The 19,772-nt window shown below is 55.7% G+C and overlaps 2 protein-coding genes across 5 annotated transcripts in view; both read left to right on the forward strand.

Moving 5' to 3' along the window:
• The window catches only part of FLT4 (fms related receptor tyrosine kinase 4), a 39,485-nt gene extending 35,054 nt beyond the window's left edge, over positions 1-4,431 (forward strand). For 2 of the 4 annotated variants that reach the window (XM_051833788.2, XM_070075813.1), the window contains exon 30: positions 2,731-4,431. In XM_051833788.2, the coding sequence (XP_051689748.2) occupies positions 2,731-2,932 (202 nt within the window). In that variant the 3' untranslated portion in view covers positions 2,933-4,431. The remainder of the gene's footprint in view (positions 1-2,730) is intronic. The other 2 variants (XM_051833789.2, XM_051833790.2) reach the window with 2 other exon arrangements.
• An 11,155-nt stretch (positions 4,432-15,586) lies between these two features.
• SCGB3A1 (secretoglobin family 3A member 1) lies at positions 15,587-16,606 on the forward strand. Its single transcript, XM_008275004.3, has 3 exons — positions 15,587-15,695; positions 15,933-16,168; positions 16,465-16,606. Exons 1-3 carry the CDS (start codon positions 15,641-15,643, stop codon positions 16,486-16,488), a joined length of 315 nt encoding a protein of 104 aa, XP_008273226.1. The 5' UTR covers positions 15,587-15,640; the 3' UTR covers positions 16,489-16,606.
• Positions 16,607-19,772: the final 3,166 nt, after the last annotated feature.

A 19,772-nucleotide genomic window follows, 5' to 3' on the forward strand; every position in this document is an offset into this window, starting at 1 on the left:
TCGGACTAGACTAAGTTACTGGAATTAAGACTTATTCTATGCATCTGCTCTCCCACAATATGGCGCTGGGAGAGGAGGAAACAGCTTCTACACAGCTGCCTCCAGTTCGACCAATAACCTGCAAGAGCTGATCCTGCTCCTGATTGGAGGAGAGCAGCGTACTCGGTGTGTGGGTAGCAGAGTTGGGATTGGTAGAAGAGGACTATAAAGGAGGAGAGAGACAACATGCACAAGGAACATCTAAAGGGAACACCTGAGCAGCCCCCGAGAGAGCCGGCCGGCGGTGTGCCGCTCCCCCGCTGAAGTGGGGAAAGTGGCAGGGGGAGCCGCCCTTCCACGGAGGTGGAAGGATCGGCAGCCAACCCAGGAAGGACCAGCAGCAAACCCGGGAAGGGCCGAGCAGACAAAAGAACAGCGCAGGGTCCTGTGTTGTTCCTCCATGAAGAGGGAGAGCGACAGGCCTGGATAATTTAGAATGAGTAGGAATTTCTTTGACTCACGGTGCTGGAGACTGGGAAGTCCACTTTTCTAACCCACACACTCCCGGGATGACAATGTGAATCTGCTCATGAGAGCACTCGGGATCTAATTACTTCTTCAAGGTCCCAGCTGTCCACACTGTCTGCCCTGGGCACTGGGTTTCCAAACCATGAACTTAGAAGGATGCATTCAAACCACAACACCACCGTGGCTCCTCACGCCTTGCATGGGAGAACCTACCATTTCCGATGTAGGAAATTCCAAAGTGAATAATCATGAATGGAAAAAATAAGCAGTATCCATACAAAGTTCTTGTAAGAATAAAACAGGATATTAGAATCTGAATGTCGCAGTAGCAACTTGCTGAGCAGAGACACTGTAAGGCTACACTACAGGAACTAAATGTGGAATGAAGCAGGAGCTACACACATGCAAACATACAGACAAGATAAAGACATAAAATGACAGCCGACAAAATTCAGGAAAGAAACTGAAGCAAAAGACAAATCCACTCGAAACAAAGAGTAGAGTATGCCAGGGACAGTGCAGCCATCCCCTGCCCTGCAGGGTCCCCTTCCATGCATCTGAAAGTGCAAACATTTGCTGTCACTTTCCAGAGAGAATGCATGCATGGAAACCTTTATTCCAGTCTATCATTATAATAATTTATTATTCGCTGTTCATCTCTTGCCTATGAAAATTAAACTAGAGAATAAAAGTTTACCATAGGCATGTACACATAGGACAAAACCTAGCATATATAGGGTTCAGTACTGTCCGAGGTCTCAGGCAGCTACTGGGGTGATGGATGCATCCCCCTAGAGAAGGGGGATGCTGTATACATGACCAGACTTGCACAGCGGGATGGATGCCAAAGGAGTCAAGACAATGAACCTGAATGAGGTTAAAAAGGGTTAGAGAGAAAGTGGCAGGTTATAGAAGGCATGGAGAGATCCAGTAAAAGTGAAATTGCAGTCCCTGGGGAAGAATATGCAAACAGTGGGATAGACCTAATATTTGAAACCTACAACTCAATTTATTTATTAAATAAATAAATGAAGACCTGACTCTACATGTCGGCAAGAATATCTGGAGAAACTGGCACAGGATGGAAAATTGTGAGAGATATCAGAGCTATTCAACTTTAAAGGTGGACACTTTGGGGCATGTGTTTGGCTTTGCAGCTTAGATTCCAGCTAAGATGATCCATGATCCACATTAGAGTTCCTGGGTTCGATTCCTGGCTCCTACTTTTGACCCCTGGAAGGCAGCACATGGTAGCTCAAGCAGTTGGGTCCCTGCCAAGCACACGGGAGACCTGGATGGAGTTCCCAGCTCCTAGCTTTGGCTGCTGCAGGAATTTGGGGATGGAACCAGTGGATAGGAATGCCTCTCTCTCTCTCTCTCTCTCTCTCTTTCACAGCATACACACAGATATCCATGTGCATGCTGCTTCTTGCTTCTTGAATGAATAAATATAAAAAGAAATGCACTCTGGAAATTCAGACAAAAAGAACAAATCCCAAAGAAAAGAGTCAGGTTGGCCACAGACTTTATCTCAACAGCTCCATGCAAAACAAAGCAATAATTAAACCAATTCTTTCAAAAATCAAAGAAAACGAGAGCCAAGGCTGGAGCTCAGCAGGGCAGAGAGGTGGGTGGCACTGGAACCGGCAGGACCCTGCAGGCCCCAGGGGAGAAGCTCGGGTTTTCTTCCCAGAGCTACAGGAAGCCATTAGAAAGTGTGGCAGGAGACCCTGATGTCACATCTAACCTAAGGAGTCTGGCTGCAGGGGTGAAGACCTGGCAGAGCCTACAGAGACAGCAGCCTGCTCTGCAGTAGGGGCACCAGTAGACAGCTGAGCACAGTGCATTCTGGGTGTACAGTAGACAGGACTTCTGGATGGACTGGGTATGAAGCGGGAGGGAAAGGAAGGACACAGGAATTTTAGGCAGGTGCTTGGCTTGAGTGGCCAACTGAACACTGATGCCATTTACTAAGATGGGCCCGAGAGGTCAAAGGGTTTGTTTGGGGGATGAAGGCAGAGCTTCTCCATGGCTCCTTGTCCAGGCCTGGGACAAATCTGACCGGTGTGGTGTCTGTTTCAGTCAAGGCTGGGCTGTGTGGTTCCCAGAGCCCCTGAGCACACTTCTTGCTCCAGTTGTATCATGATCCTGATCCATCCCCAACCCCGGGTCCAGTTCCCTCTCCTCTTGTCCCGCTAACGCTGCCTTCCTTTGTCTTGACAGCTGTAAAGGACCTGGTCAGGCTGTGGATGTGACCAGGGGGCACCCTGGCCCCCATGGGCGGCGGCGGCGGCCTGACCGGGGAGCGCAAGGAGGCCAGGTGTTTTACAACAGCGAGTATGGAGAGCTGTCACGGCCACGCGACGACAGTGACAGCTCCCCAGGGTCTGCCAGCCCACCCTTCTTCACAGACAGCAGCTACTAAGGCAGCAGCAGGCAAGACCCTCTGCCCTCCTGAGCCTGGGCCCTGACAGTTGGGGGTAGGGAGTGTGGGGCGTGCTGGCAGGGGCGCCCGGCTGGAAATACCTCCTCTTTGATTCTAACCCTGGAGGAGCTTCCTCTCCCTCTGCGGCCTCCAGAGCCAGGAAGAGCAGAACTGGCTCACGGGCTCCCCTGCAGCCTCCCACCATACCTGTCCCCAGCCTCCCCTAGCAGTCCCTCTCCACTAGATGCCAATGCCATTTAGCTCCATGTCTGCAGTTGCAGCCTCTGGGCTGGGTGCTTCCATGAACAGCCCTTGGTCCCCTCCTTGCATCACCAACAGGGGGCGACGTGGTGCCATTTTCTGATGAATCCTACGTGGGTCTGAGAGTCCCTAGTGGCTGAGGCAGAGCTGGACGAGTGCCACCCCTCCCAGCCCCACGAAATCGTCCTCCACCCACACGAAGCCTCTCCTTGTGGGCGGTGACTTCCTTCACCTGCTAGGGGACCAGGTGCCATCTCAGAGCCACAGAGGCCGGCTGTGGAGGCCCCTTCCTGAGCCGAGCCTCGTCGTCTGTCCAGGATGAGCCAGGCACCTCGAGCAATGCAGAGCGGCCGCCCGCGAGGACTGAAAGGACCCATCGACAGTTTTTTCATTGGAACTTCACAGACTCTTTGGCCGCTGTGAAGAATTCACCTTCCAGAACTTCCGCCATGACGGTCCTACCAAATCTAGTCGATTCTGGCCTCAGACCCCCAAGTCAGATTGCCACTTGTCCCTAGAAAAGGCCCCCAGAAGCAGTGGACGAGATGGATGGTCGAGAGCTGCCCCCTTGTTTCTTCCTCTGGTGCCTTGCAATCTGCCACCCAAGACCTGAACATACCTGCACCGCCGTTTTGCCCGTGTCACCCAGCAACCCATCCCTGGGGGTACCCTACCTGTGGCACCCTCCTTGCTTGTCCTGTGGACACCCCAGCAGGCCAAGCCTCTGCCCTCAGAGGGGAGCAGCCCAGAGAACGGCTCTGCCCAGGCCGTCAGCCCAGCTTGCCCTGCCCAACCTCCCCACCAAGAGAACGCCCCCGCCCCCGTGCTAGTTCCTCCCGGAGATCAGCCCCCAGCCACCCAACCCCCACACTGAGACGCTTGCAGGACAGGCGCCAAGCGGGGAGTAGGGTGGAGTCCTCCGCCAGACCTGGGTGTGCATCTGGCCGTGAACCTCGGCGTCCTGTGGCCTCCTTCCTCTCCTGTCCCCTCACCGTGGGCCCAGGCTTCAGGCTTATCTAGTGGCAGTCTGGGCAGGTCCGTGAAACCCCACACCCCACCCCACCACGTGCGCACCACCTGCCCGTGTCACCTGTCCTGCCATGTTACAGCACGCGCAGAGATGTCCTGGGGAGGAAAACCGACCACCTCCTCCCCGTTGACCGCGCTCTCTGAAAAGATCTAAAATATTTAACAAAAGATAATAATAAACCTGATGCCAGTCTTTGAGTTACAGTGAATGGACTCGAAGTAGTCAGCGCTCCGAAAATTCGGGCTTAACCTAGTTCCTGGAGATCTCAAAGGAAGCGATGCTAAGAGGCAGGGACCCTGGCTCGCGCTGCTAAGCCCGAGGTCCCGTCTCTCCCTATGGCGGCTGGGGTGGGGGTTAGGGGCGAGGGTCCTCCAGAGTCGTCCGCAGACAGCGTCGGCAAGGCAGCGGGACGCTGGGAGCGGCCCGGGTCCGAGCGAGCGCACAGTCTGGCTCCGACGCTGGACGCAAACACCTTCCCCGGCGCGTCGCCACCCCGCGTCTGCATCAGCGGTTCGGCGGGAGGTTTGCGTAGCGGCAGCGCAGCCCAGGCCGCTGGCTGCCCCTCTCAGGTGGAGGCGGCGCTCGGGTGTAGACCCGGGTCCTGCGACCACGCACTAAGGCGCTCGCCTGGACTCTGAGGCGTGGAGGCCACGGATCGCGGCGTGACACCCACCGTCTGGAAACGGCCTTAGGGAGAAGGGCCGCAACGACCACGAGCGGCTGCGGCGGACATAGGCCCGCCCGGAAAAGCCGGGTCGCCCACGCAGGCGCAGGCGCTGGGCGGAATCCGAAGGAGCTCCCGCGGCCCGCGCTGCCTCTGGTCGCGTCCTGGCACGCAGCTGTCCTGGGGAGAGCCACCCCCTGGAGGGAAATAAAATGAATCTAAATGGGAATGCAGAAAACACCAGGATGGACTTTGACCAGGGCTTAACCCGGGTACCGTTCAATGGGCTGTCCTCACGGGCCTGCCCGAGTCACCAACCCCAAAATGCCCACCTGCGGTGGGCTCCTGCCCAGCCTTCGCTGCGCCGGCCTCCTGGGGTGCGGCAGGGGCTGCACTCATACTCTGGTCCTACCTGGACTGCAGGCAGCATGAATGGGAACCCCGCTGGCCAGGGAACTGGGCCAGGGGAAGTCACACCAGGCTGCGGGGCACGGGCGCTCACCCTCGAGGGTCTCCCAGCCTCTCCCACCCCTAAGAGCCTTGCCTTCTCCTTCCAGGCTCTAGTCCTCCAGGCAAAACCTGTCCTCTGCTTGTCCCTTCTCAGACCCACTCTCCTGCTCATTTCCGCTAGAGAGCATTAGGCGGGGACCTGGGGCACCCTGGACGGTCCCTTGACGGCCGTGATTCTGTCTTGTGGTCACAGCGTCCCTTGGCCTGGGGCACTACTTAGGCTGGGGGGCCTGCTGGAGGGGTGACTGATGTGTATGAACAGGGAAAGCAGGCACAAAGGTGGTGGCAATGGGCCTGGGACCAGAAGGAAGAGTGGAACCAGAGGACGTGGTCTGAAGTGGGACAGAAGGCCTGTCCCATAGGGCCTGGGAGCTCAGAGTTCCCCATTCTGCTTCTTACTTTAAGGCTACAGGGGCAACATGCTGGGTCAGTGACACTTTGAAAAGAAGGGATCATTTTTAAAAAAAAGATCTATTTACTTATTTGTAAGGCAGAGTTACAGAGAGGGAGAGATAGAGAAGTCTTCCTTCTGATGGCTCACTCCCTAAATGGGTTCAACAGCCAGGGCTGGGCCAGGTCGAAGCCAGGAGCCTAGAATTCCATTCCGGGCTCCCCCACCCACCCCACCGTAGATGGCAGGGGCACAAGTTCTTGGGTCATCTTCTGCTGCTCTCCCTTGTGCATTAGCAGGGATCTGGATCAGAAGCACAGCAGCCAGGACTCAAACAGGATTCAAGTATGCAATGCTGGAGTTGCAACCATCTGCTTGGCCCACTGCACCACAACACTGCCCCCAAAAGAAGGGATCTTGAAGGAGCCCAGCCAGGAAGGATTGGGCTGCATCTGGGCAGCTCCAAAGGCAGGAGCAAGGTCTGCTGCAGAGCTCACATGGGCACGGGGGGGGGGGGGGGGGGGGGGTCCAGTCTCACATGGGTCTGTGGTGTCTGCAGGTATCCAGTCTGGACCTATGGAAAAAAAAAAAATCCTCTTCCAAACTGGTCTTCAACCACATTGGGTCCCTGGACCTGCTCCACCCACACCACCTGAAACCTGGATGCCCTTGACTGAGGAGGAAAGGTGAGGCCATGTGCCAAGGGCAGGCTGGGAGGACAGAAGGAGGTTGGAGATAGAGTCTCACCCCACAGACAGGGACATTGTGGCTTCCTCTGGCCTGGGAAGGTGCCGAGGTCCAAATGGAGTAGAAGGAATCAGAAGAGCAGGCTCAGGAAGGGCTGGGGGCAGGGAGGCAGCTGCTACTCCCCCTGCAGGTGGAAAGACAGCACCTCCAGACCCACAGAGTTCCTGCCTGTGGCGGTCTTTGTGCCTGGGAGGAGGAGATCCAGGGAGCTGCCTCCAGCAGAACCCTGGCTCCACATAGACCACACCCCCAGGCCCTGCAGCCCCACATTGCTCTCAAAGCCATGGGCCCTCCCAGATAATTGGCCACAGAGTGTCCAAGGTGCTGCCCTATGTTTAGGAGAAGACAGAGCATCACTGAGAGAGAGGCCAGCACTGGGACTCCAGGGCAGAGAGCCGTGACTAGGGGCTGCCCAGGGCTGAGCGTGGAGACTGGGGACCCACCCTGGCCCTCAGAGCCTCAGCTTCTCACTTGTAACTTGGCTGCTTGCTTTACAACACCTTGATGGTGACAGTCACAGTGCATTACTGGGGAAATTAGAGTGGCTGCACCCAGTAGGAAGGCCCGGTTCCACCACGTCACATCAGCCATGGCATCTGAACTCCCCCACCCACCAGTGCCCCAATCAACACATGCTCCATCCCCCGCCCCAGGTGCCCACCTGCAATGAGGTGAGTATTCCAGCCTCTCCCTCACTAGATTCCTCTGTTGAAACCCTAGTCCAAGGTGATGGTCTTGGGAGGGAGCCTTGGGCTGATAGTGCCACGAGGGTAGGGCCCTTCCAGAAATCAGCTGGCAGCAAACCAGGAAGTGGCACTCACCAGATGCCAGATCTGCTGGTCCCTTGACCTTGGACTCCAGCCTCCCAGACTGGGAGAAATGGAAGTGTGCAGTGTAAGCCTCCCAGCTAAGACGCCATCCTGCCATCCATCGTCCCAGCTGCCGAGGGGTCACAGAGAATCCTCCGGAGGCTGCAGCTGTGGAGCATGTAGGCAAAGGCATCCTCAGGACGATGTGGGAAGAGCTGGGATCAAGTGAGGCCGGGGAGGAAAGGCATCCATCAGGAGATCAGGCTGGGCAGTGTCCCGGATCAACAAGCCACTGCAGTTCTGCCCCTGGCTGCAGCCATCAAGGCAGAGAGCAAGAACCGTTGGTTCTGGGCCAAGCATGCATACACTTTCCAGCTGGAACCCAGGGCTGCAGCGCGTGCTGTAACCCAGACACGGCTCATCCACAGTGGGGACTGAGTTGGGGTTCAGGGAGGTGCTCAGCGACTAGAGAGCGAGAGAGAGGAAATTCAGGGATTTGGAGCATGTCAGGACACAGCATCCTAGACAGCCCCAGAATTCCCTCTGTGAGATGGGAGGTCAGCAGGTGGGCACAGCCCCGGGCACCTATCTCTGGGTTGCTGTGGGTACTGCAGGAAGCCCCACCAGAGCTGGCTGCCGCACAGCTTAGTAGTCGGGAGTGGCCTTGTCCCCGGACCTCGATGCCCTTGCATCTGACCCCTCCCATGTGCCTGAGAGATGGGAGTGAGAGAGGGATCGCTAGGGCTCTCTGAGGTTCTCAGCTGCTTTGAGGTGGCAGGAGGATGTCTCGGATGAGGGCGGGACCCTCGTCTGAAGTCTGGGATGGGAGTGCTCCCCCTCCCCAGGGTCTGGCCCACCAAGTCACATCCCTTGTGTGGAGGGAGCACAGGGCAGGGCACTGGAACTGGACAGCACGTGACCTGGGCACTGTGCAGAGTCCCCTGCACCTGTAACTGTCCAAGTGTCCCAGGCAGCTCTGTTTCTTCTGGGTCATGAGGGCTGCACTATCCCTACTCCTTGCCCCCACACATTTCACTTAGGGAACCACTGCCGACTTGGCAGAGCTCTGCCTTAGCCTGGGATGAAGCAGGTAGACTGGACCTAATAATGCAATGCTTTTCCTGGCCCCCACTGCCACAGTCAGCACAGCCTCTGAGAGCAGCAGATTTCAGTGAGACCACATAGAAGAACCCTAGGAATGGTGGCAGGTCCTGTTCCCCTGGTCCTGAACCAATGTTTGAGGTTTGGCACTGCCAGCTGCCAGCCTGTCACCCCCAGGGAAGATGGTGACCTGAAAAATGAGAACCGAGAGATGGCAGAGAACAGCAAGGTACTGGTGATATCCCTGGAACCTGGATCAAGTTTTGCCTGAAGGTAGAATGGTCCCTGGAATTTCTGTCTTTGCTTAAACCACATAGGTCAGCTTTTCTGTCACTGTCACTGTCACCAATGCCTGGAGCCCATGCAAGCAGAATCCTCCTGATGGCATCCATTGTCCCTCTCCAGGATGGAGCCCTAAGGGGAGGAGGGCCCCCGACAAGGCAAAGGCAGAGGAAGTGCTTGAGAGAGCCAGGTCAATATTGATCTAAGGGAAGGCACACACACAAGGGGGAGCAGCAGGTGTAGCCAGCACTGCCCAGAGCCCCAGGGCCAGATGACTGAGCTAGGAGGAAGCAAGAAGGAAACTGAGGAGGGCTGGCAGAGATCCTGGGCAGGACACCGACTCCTGGTGCCTCCTGGGTGATCTGGGGAACTGGGAGAGCCCAGGAGCCCCCACTACTCTGGCACTGCCCATGGCCTGGCTGTACCAGATGCTAGTCTGCTCCTCTTCAAGCCCCCCAATGAGGTCCCACTGGTGGCCTCAGTTCAGCTCCCAGTGGAGCCCCGGATATGCCCACCTGACCCCGTGATGAGGGAGAGTCTGCATTGGCTGCTACAGTGGTCCTGACCAGAAAGATGTCCCCAGAGAGAGAGCAGTGTGGCTGAGTTAGCCAGGGGTGCCTGAGGAGGGACCCTGGGGTTGTGGGAAGCAGCAGGGAGCAGACCGAGCCTCTCGGGGTTGCCCACCCATCCCCGCCGTCTCATGGTCAAGGAGCTGGAAGGAGCAGGGAAGGCCACGCAGGGTCTGTTCCCATCTCACTCACACATTGGCTTAGAAATGCAGAGTGTGATAGGAATAGTTTTATAGGAACGCACATGTCCCAGGGCACAGCAGCCACTCAGTGGGCTCTATGACACCACATAGTGGTACCTGGCCCAGAAAATGCGGGCGGTGGGCGTAGAAGACCCCCCACAACAGCTGTGTTCCAACATTCCCAACAATTCGCTTAATAATTTACTTAGCTGGCTGTTAGAGATGGCATCAGAGAGGGCTCCTGGGTGACAACCAAGAAACACAGATGTTTCTCTCTCTCTCTCTCTCTCTCTCTCTCTCTCTCTCTCTCTCTCTCTCTCTCTGCCTTTCGGATAAATAAATAAATCTGGAGGGAAAAAATGGGACTAGCATTGCGGTACAGCAGGTTAAGCCACCGCCTGCAACTCTGGTATCCTGGTTCAAGTCCCAGCTGCTCCGCTTTTGATCCAGTTCCCTGATAATGCACCTGGGAAAGCAAGAGAGGATAGCCCAAATGCCTGGGTCCCCACACCTACATGGGAAACCCCAGCTCTGCCCACCACAACCATTTGTGAAGGGAACCAGCAGATGAAGAATGGGAGATTCCTCTCTAGCTCTCTCTCACTCTCTCACTCACTCTCTCTCTCGCTTTCTCTCTTCCTCTCTTCCTCCATTCTTCCCTCTCCATAACTCTGCCTTTGAAATAAATATAAATCTTTCTTTTAAAAAAACAGCAAGAAAGAACCACAGATGCTAGTTTATCATAAAGACAAGAAGAAAAGAATAAGCAGAGCTCCTGGGACCCTGGGGAACGCTTAGGGTGCTGGGGGTGGGGTGGCGTGCCAGCCTGCATGTTGAGGCTCCAGTCCTCACGCCCTCAGCAGCCGCATCTTGGGCCCAACATAGCCCCCATCAGGCCTTGGAAAGAGAAGGGCGGGCTCCAGGAGGTGTCAGCAGCCTGAGGAGCTCCTTGCAAACAGGGGCTCCGGTTGCTGTGTCTCCCAGGAGTGGACAAGTCCTCACAGTCGGCCGAGTCTATGTTAGGGCCCCTTCTTACTAGCGGGCGCCCCAGTGACCAAGTGTGATTTGTTGAGGCCCCAAGCCGCCATGCCAGGGGAGGCAGCTGGCATGGCCCTCTCAGCTCCCACGCTGGAGCACCTGTCGGTGGGGTGCCGGGCCCGAGGCCAGCGTGCTCCTTCCACAGGCCCCAGCTTGGTTCTTGGCCCAGGCCTCAGGGCCACCGAGCTCTTGTTTACTTCGGGCACTTCCTGCATTCCCGGAGCAGTGGTTGAGGTGTGAATGTTTGTCTTGGCTTCAAGGACATCCTGCAGACACTGCCCAGTTCAGGCTGACCCTGTCACCTGCAGAGGATGCCAAGTGCTCCCTCAGAGTTACAGCCAGCTGGAGGCAGGCAGGCAGGCAGGGGCTGGGTGCTGATGGCTGCTACCCACGTGCACCCTCCCTTTGTGCCAGGTGGAGTCTGATGCCCACTCTGGAGACACTCACGTGGCCTGGCAGGCAGGGAGACAGCACAGGGCTTGGAGGGCATGGCCAGCCTGCAAAAGTACCGCGGTGCTGGCTCCTAGAAACTTCTAGTGTTACCTCACTCGGGAGGAGTCTGGCCATCATGAGGTGTGTTCTTAGAGGAAGAAGACTCTTGTGGATGATCCTGGGGGGTCCTACACACAATCATGTGGAATCTTAGAAGGAAGCAGGGCGATTTCACACACGGGCTCATGCACATTACATGCACACACATACACCAAGGAGGAGGAGGAGGCAACGTGAGCACAAAGGCGGAGCCGCGAGCAGCGGGGGGGGGGGGGGGGGTGGGATGAGGAGCAGGTTGGCCACAGCACTTCCAGGAGAAGCGGAGCTCAGCCCTCGCCTGACTTCTCCACCACCCCCACCCCCATGCTGGGCTCCAGAGCTGTGAGTGAGAACATCAGATGAGCAGCCATTTGTGAGAGCAGCCTCGGGAGACCACAAAGGGGCATCCACCGGCCACCCGAGCAACCTGGGCTCCGGCAGGCCCCAGCTGCCTCCACAGCCACTGATGCAGATGGTTTGCGAGGAGCAGCACTGAGAGCCCATGTTGGGGAAAGAGTAGTCCAGCAGGCAGAGCCTCGCCTTGGCTCAGGAGTCTGCCCTCCCTGGCCCCTCCACGGTGGGATGGGGATGCAATGGAATGTATTTTGCTGGGGCACTGTGCAGCTGTTCTCTGGGGACAAAAACCTTGGGGTACGTGGAAGAGGGCTGTCAGCACTCTGGGCTCCCCAGAAGCACCCCACCCCTGAGCCAGTGCAGCTGCAGCGCTGGAGGGAGGTGATCTCACAGAGGGAGAGAGCCAAGGGGGTGAGGGCGGCCACAGAGACCCATGAGCTGTTGGGAGCCTGTGGGTCCTCAGCCTCCACTCTGCTTGGCCTCTGCAGTCGGCTCCCTCTGTCCTCAAGGCCTCACATTGGGAGAGGCCCAGGGTCAGCTCCCAAATCTACCTGCTTGGGTTCCTTGGGCCACGGCCTCCCTGGCATGGGACAGTGTTGGAGAGGACATAGAGACACTGGCATCCCTGGCCCACTCCTGTCATTGCAGCCATTTGGAGGGTGAGCCAGCTGCTGGAAGATCCATTTCTAACTCTGTTTCTCCCTTTCAATCTGTCACTAAGCTGTTCAGAAGTGGAGGAGGGGCCTGTGCTGTGGTGTAGCGGGTTAAGCCACCGCCTGCAGTGCTAGCATCCCATATGGGCACCAGTTCAAGTCCCGGCTGCTCCACTTCCAATCCAGCTCTCTGCTGTGGCCTGGGAAAGCAGTGGAAGATGGCCCAAGTCCTTGGGCCCCTGCACCCATGTGGGAGACCCAGGAGGAAACTCCTGGATCCCGGCTTTAGATGGGTGCAGCTCCAGACATTGTGGCCAATTGGGGAATGAACCAGAGGATGGATGGAAGACTTCTCTCTCTCTCTCTCTCTCTCTCTCTCTCTCTCTCTCTCTCTATGCCTTTGCCTTTGCCTTTGCCTTTGCCTTTGCCTCTGCCGCTATGTTACTCTGCCTTTCAAATAAATAAATAAATCTTTCTTAAAAAAAAAAAAAAGTGGAGCATGCTGGACTTATACAGGCATCCATATGGGATGCCAGCTGCAGGAATCTGGAAGCCTTGACTGAGCATCAGGGCAGGGCTGGGACTTGCACACCGCCAGCACTTTGCTCCTGCACAGACTCCAGGTGACCTGGCTGCTTGTGCTGGGGTGGTGCCTAGGGGTGAGGGTAGCGTGCTAGGCAGGTGGATTCATCTGATTTTGTTGCTATAGGGAAAAAGTGAGGCAGATTATAGAGAAAAGAGGCTTATTTAGCTCTCCATTTTGCAGGCTGGAAATCCAAACAGCACAGCACAGACAATGGGCAGGGCCTCCATGGCTCTGTCCCTTTGGTGAGCGGCAGCAGCAGGAGCTTGTGTCGGGGGAGAAGTCACAGAACAGGAAGCCAGAGTCATTCCGGGATGTACAGCAAATCCCCGTTGCGAGGAGCTCGGGCCCGGGAGAGAACCTTACTCCCTTTTGAGGGCTCTGCCTCATTTCCGCCCCACCCCTGCTGAGGCCCCACACAAGGAGGACCAAGCTCCCAGTACCTGAACCCTCGAGAGGGGCATGCGCTCAGGCCACAGTCACACCGCAGAGCAAGGAAAGGTCATCACCCTCCACAAGCGATTTCTCCACGTAAAGGACTTGAACAGACGTCTCTCCACGGGGATACACAAACGCCCGACAGGCACAGGAGCGACACTCAGCGACCTTAGTCATGGAGCAAACCCAAACCCAATCGCAGTTAGGTGATTCTGCCCCCTCTTGGAGGGCAAGGTCGTTGTAGTAATACAGAAAATTACAAGAGCACGGGAGAACCCGCATCCATTGGGGTGGGAATGGAGAACGGTGGAGCAACTGTGGAAACATGTTCTGTGGCCCCTCGATAAATGAGACATCCAATTTTCGGAGGGCCCAGCGATTCCACTCCTAAGTGTGCACCCGAAGAAATGAAAGCAGCTGTTCCACGCGACCCGGAGCACAGATGTTCAAAGCAGCACCATTCACAGTGGCTGAGAGGTGCCCATCACCGGGAGAGTGGTGCCATCACACAGCGGGCTATCACTCCGCCACGAAAAGCAGTGCGTGGCTGTGCTTGGAGGATGGGGGTGGGGGCCAGGGACCGGAGGCATTTCCTCTTGGGTTAGGTAAGGGAGGCATTTTGGAACTGAGCAGACTTGGTGACTGCACACCACCATGAATGCACTGACTGCCCCGGCCACTGAATTGCTCACTTTGCAAATGGCTAACGTTCTGTTGTGTTAATCTCAACTCAGTAATAACTTTTTAAAAGATTCATTTTATTTGTTTGAAAGGTAGAGTTAAAGAGAGAAAGGGAGAGAGAGAAAGGTCTTCCATACACTGGTTTATTCCCCAATGGGCCGCCAACAGTCAGGGCTGGGCCAGGCCAAAGCCAGGAGCCTCTGGGTCTCCCACATGAGTGCGGGGGCCCAAGCACCTGAGCCATCTTCCACTGCCTTCCCAGGTGCGTTATCAGGAAGCTGGATCGGAAGTGAAGCAGCTGGGGCTTGAATTGGCGCCCACATGGGATGCCGGCACTGTAGGTGGCAGCTTAACCCGTTACACCACAATGCCAATACCTCAATAATAATATTTTATTTAAAAAATGGATTTATTTATTTGAAAGACCATCATAAAAAGGGTGGCAGTGGGGAGACAGGTATCTTCTGTCTGCTGATTCACTCCCCAAATGTACACAACACCGGGGCAGAAGCCAGGAGCCTGGCACTCCAAGTGAGTCTCCCACATGTGTGGCAAAGGCCCAAGTATTTGGACCATCTTTCACTGCTTTCCCAAGTGCATTAGAAGGAAGCTGGATCAGAAGTGGAGCAGCCAGGACTTGAACTGGCACCCATATAGGATGCCGGCATCCTATATGGCTTTGCCTTCTATGCCCACAGTGATGGCCCCACAGCATGCCATTTTCAACTTGGGAACTGTTTGTTTCTGGAATTTCCCACTATAGAGAATGAAACCAGTGATGGGGTGTCAATAAGGAAGGCCAGCCAGAGCAGAGTCCAGCTGGCATATGTCGCCTTCAGAGAAGGAGGCTTGGGACACACAGGTGATGGCCACAGGACCTGCTGCTTCCATAACAAGGAAGATAGCGTGGCCCCTGCCTGGTGAACATCATCCCTTCCAGAAAATTCCTGGAAGGGGCTGAATCTTCCCAAGCTGAAAATTCATCTCCCATTGAAGTTAACTTCCACAACGACCAACATGCTACGTAACTGCATGCTGGGGTTATGATGCAACAGCCAGCTCCGAGCAGCCACCAGGGGCAAGGGTGCACCTGTGAGGAAACAGGGGAGCGCTTGAATAGCCCTCACAGCTGCTCCCAGGCTGGGCGGCCACGGCAGCAGGGCCTCCCACCCACGAGCCCAGTCCAGGGTAAGCACAGGCTATGCCCTCCGGCTACAGACCTTCTGCAGGTGGCCGGTGACTGAGGATTTGCAAAAGGGGTTCTTAAGTACCCCAGGCCCGCCCCCTAACCACCACCTGACCCAAGTCACAACTGGCTTCAAGGACGGGCAGAGGATCCAGGGCCTTGGTTCACATTAGTGGCTGCCAGTGGCCCAGCCAGAGAGAGCCGATCACCTGCATGGAGAGGCCTCTCTGGTGGCTGCAGCACCCTGGCTTCCCCAGGACCAGGGGGCACAGGAACCCCTACAGGACATCTCCATGGTCTGGGATGGGGGCTCCTCCATGCAGGTAAGGACAGACCTGCCGATCTGAGCGCCTCCCCTGGGCCTCACCATGGGGCAGGGGAGACGAGGTTAGCCCATAAAGGAAAGGGGCAGGGCTGGGAGCCCCTGTGGAGACAAAGCATAGCCTGGGTTTCTGCTCTCAGCTCTGGGCCCCAGGAGGCTGTGCCAAGAGGAAGTCCCCAAGGTCCTGGCAGGTTAGGGGGCACAGGCTTCCCAGGACCCACCCGCCACGCAAGGAAGTTGGCCGGGCTCTGCCTGAGCAAATAGTGCCTACTGGAGAAGATGGGGTGAGGCTCCCGCTAAGGTATATGAGGCCCCTCGGGGCCACTGAGGAAAGCTTATCTTCATTCCCAGGTGGCTCCGTCAAGCCCACACCAGCATGAAGCTCGCCATGGCCAGTCTGGTACTCTGCCTGGTCCTGCTCAGTGACTCTGGTGAGAGCCCTTGGGGCCTTGGCTCCCAACCCTTGCGAGGCTGGGACCTGGCCTTGGTGCCTAATCCTTCCCGGCCCCGACTCCTGCAGCTCCCATACCCAAGGCACAGTGGGGCTCACAGATGCTGGGCAGGTTGTAGGGGCTCCCATGGCACCTCCTGGAGGACACAGGTCCTCCCACGGGTTTCCTCGGGACCCCTGTGTGTAGGTGCTTGACTCTCCCTGCTTCTGTCTGCAGCTGTGGCTTTCTTTATGGACACCGATGCAAAGCCTGTGGCCCAGCCTGCAGCTGCCCTGGCCTCTGCCGTGGAGGCTGGGGCTGGGGCTGTGGGCAGCCCGGCCTTCAGCCGCTTCAGCTTCCTGAAGTTCATCCTGGCCAGCCTGGGCATCCCTGTGGAGCACCTCATCGAGGGCTCCCGCAGGTGTGTGGCTGAGCTGGGTCCCAAGAGCATGGGCGCCGTGAAGACGCTGCTGGTAACTAGGGTCCTGGGCACCTGGTGGATACACCTTGCTCCCCAACCTGTTCTCCAAGCCAGCCCGGAGAGAAGCTCCATGGCCTCCATGTTAACAGTGGGGGCTGTGAAGGGTGCAGGGGCTACTTGGGGGCTCCTTTCCTAGGGTGGTGGCCAGTGAGCTATGCTGCTTGGCCCCAGTGTCCCCTCCCCAAAGAAGGCGGCTGCCCCTTTCTTCCCACATGGGTTTCTCGCCGCCCCGCTGTCCTTGGTGGCTGTGAAAGGCACCCCACCCCCAGCCTGGCTTCTCCTTCCCAGGGGGCCCTGACACTCACAGGGTGAATGGTGTCTGGAGTAGCTCCCACAGGACAAGGTGCTGCCCTTCCAGAGATGGGATCCCTGCTGCTGGGTCCCGAGCAGCCGCCCCTCCCCTGCCTCTTTAATAAACGTGGTCACAGCAGCCTGGAGTAGCGTTTCTTGCCTGCATGTGGCCGCCGTGGGGGGCTGACAATTCCGCAGGCGACAGGGAATGGCAAACATCAGTTACACTGGATTTGGGACCAGAACTACGAAGAATCCTGGTTATGCGCTGTACTCGTTCATGAAGCACAGAAATGATCTGATTGTTGAAAGCTGGTGAGAACGCAGCAAATAAGCAAGGCCGTTTGTCGCTAACCAGAAGGTACCCTGACAAGTTCATGGCATTTGGCACTGGTTAGGATGCTGCTCAGGACCTGCATCCTGTAGCTGAGCACCTGGGTTTGGGTCCTGGCCCTGCTCCTGATTCCAGCTCCCTTCTAATGTGCAGCAGTGAGGGCTCAAGTAGTTGGGTCCCTGCCACCCACATGGGAGACCTGGACTAAGTTCCTGGCTCCCAGCTCAGCCCAGCCCCACTATTGCAGGCATTTGGGGAGTGACTCAGCAGACGGAAGACCTCTCTCAAATAAAAAAAAATAGTCTATATGGGTGCAAAAGGTTTTGAAATCCACGAAGCTTTTCAGATCATGCATTTCCCAAGAAGCAGTTCAAGCCCCCTCCCGTGTGGAAGCCTCTGTTGCTCCCTTGGTGGATGAACTCCTCTGTGGGGTGTGTGTGTCTGTGTATTCTCCCCAGTCCCTGGGGCGCTCCTCCTGGCTCACCCGAAGGACCATCCACCCCCGGTGCTGGCAGGAGGGCACCCCAGAACCAAGACACAATGACCACATGAGGGGCCGGGACCAGGCGGAACCCCTGCAGCTGCTTCATGTCCCCTGGGGCACAGCTGTCCGTCTTCACTATTCACGCGTGCTGGACAAACATAAGCCATCTCCAGCTATTTGAAATTAAAACATGGGTCTGGCCTTTTCTGCCCCTATTTTGACAAAGATATTCAGGGAATTAAATGAGCGTTGAGTTCAGAGTCAACCCAGCGCAGGGAGGAGCCACCTAGATTCAAAGATTCAAATTCAGTTTAAATCTCATTATCAAAGCATTGCCCCTGAGGTGGTCAAGGATCCTGTGTCCATAGAAGGCTCCCCTCTGGACAGTAACAAGCCCCTACCACATCTCTGGTGAGGACACAGACCCCAACATGAACCCCGGCAAACCTCTTCCAGGGTGACAAAGCCAGGCTCTTCGCCGGCCATCTGGTCACAATTCCTTATTAATGAGCTGGATTCAGTGTCCAGGAGAAGCGGTGTAAGGAGTGGACATGAGCAGTGCAAGTGGTGGGGGCAGGGAGGTTGCCTACCCCAGCCCTCTCTGCCACAATGGGGTAAGCGTACCCATGGCGCTCATGGGTGCTGGGAGTTGCCTTCAGAGAAATCCACCTCAGACTGCGCCACTGAGGTCACGCCCCTCGCCCAGTGGCCATCTGCTGGTGAGGGAGGACCTCTGAGAAGGCCTGCCGTCCCAGTCTCTTGAAGGGACGGGTCAGCAGCCAGGCAGCCTGAGGTGGTGCCCAGACGACCAGGAGCTGCCCCTGCAGGAACAGAATACAGTCCTTCAGGGCTGGTGCTGTGGCGCAGGTTAAAGTCACAGCCTGCAATTTAAGCATCCCATATGGGTGCTGGTTCAAGTCCTGGTTGCTCCACTTCCGATCCAGCTCCCCATTAATGCACCTTGGAAAGCAGCAGCAGATGACCCCAGTCCTTGCAGCCCTGCACCCATGTTGGAGATCCAGCAGAAGCTCTTGGCTCCTGGCTTCGGATCAGCTCAGCTCTAGCCATTGTGGCCATCTGGGAGTGAACCAGTGGATGAAGACCTCTCTCTGTTAACTCTTTCAAATAAATGTTTTAAAAAATAGTCCTTCATTTCCCCACCCAATACAGAGTGGCTGCCCACTTAGGGTGTTCTGGAAAGTGACTCCCACCCACACAGGACCTGGACTCCCCGTTCCAGATGGCTCTGCCACACTGCAGGCCAAGCTGAGTCTCAGACAATGCACTACTGTTCAGCTTAAGCATGGTGTTGGTGCATCAGAAACAGGGGCAGGCCTTCCTAGAAATGGTTACTTGGGGCAGGCACACTCACTCTACATCCTCTGTCAGAGTCCCTGGTTTGGTTCCCAGCTCCTAACTCCAGCTTCCTGCTAATGCACACCGTGGGAGGCAGCAGGTGGTGACAGGTCCCCACCATGCGGGAGAGCTGGACGAAGCCTGGGCTCTCAGCCTTGGCCTGACCAGCCCTGGCTGTCAGGCATCTGGGAGTAAATTCAGTCAATGGGAGATGGGAGACATCTCTCTTAAAGAAACAAAAAAAAAACTTTTTTAAATGATGACATGTTGGGGAAAGAGGAAGCAGAAGTAGAAAGCTAGATTTCTTTAAATATATTTTATTTAGCCAATTGGTAACAGGAATATTTTACATTACTTTTTATGGAAGACCTGAAGTTTTTTTAAAGAAACCTCTAAAAATGGAAATTTAAAAAAAAAAAAAAAAAAAAAGCTTTGTTTCTGGTGGTGACATAACCGCCAAAGAGGAATAATTCGATGTAGCATGAAAATATGGAAATTTAACTCCACATCCTGGGGTGGGAACAGTTGTACCCAAAGACAAGAACAGCAGAGAGTCTGACATCTTTCTTGTGCGTGGTGATGCTGCGCTGAAGCCATTCTCTGCGGTAACTCGGGCAGGAGGGCTGATACTAACTCAGTGTCGCTGAAACAAGATTTCTGGCAAAGTCAGGAAATGCTGACATACGATGATTAAGGGTATGAAAAAATGTCACAGCATTTTGTCAATTATATTACAATTGGAAGTGTAATTGCAAATGCCTGACGTACTCTTTTTTGAGGAAAAAACAACCTAAAAAAAACTCTTATCTTTGTCCACTAAGCTGAACTAGAAACTGGCCCACTAAGTAGCAAGAGGTGTCTTTCTGGATTGTGGTCTCTGGATTCCATTCCCACAAACATCCAAAGCTCTTGGGAGAAACTCTCCAGAAATCTGGAGCGGGGAAGATGAAAGGTGAACCTGCAACACCAGTGGAGTCCAGAACAGGAGGCGGGTACCCAAGCCGCCTACGTTCCAAAGAAATGGAGCCAGACAAGGAAACTTTGACCACCAGCAAAGGACACTGTTGGCTAAACTGAAAACCAGCTACTATTCTGTTATGCATCACCTAAAAACTTCCTGGTGACATTTAT

This window comes from Oryctolagus cuniculus, chromosome 6 (assembly GCF_964237555.1).
Source record: "Oryctolagus cuniculus chromosome 6, mOryCun1.1, whole genome shotgun sequence".
Lineage (NCBI taxonomy): Eukaryota > Metazoa > Chordata > Mammalia > Lagomorpha > Leporidae > Oryctolagus > Oryctolagus cuniculus.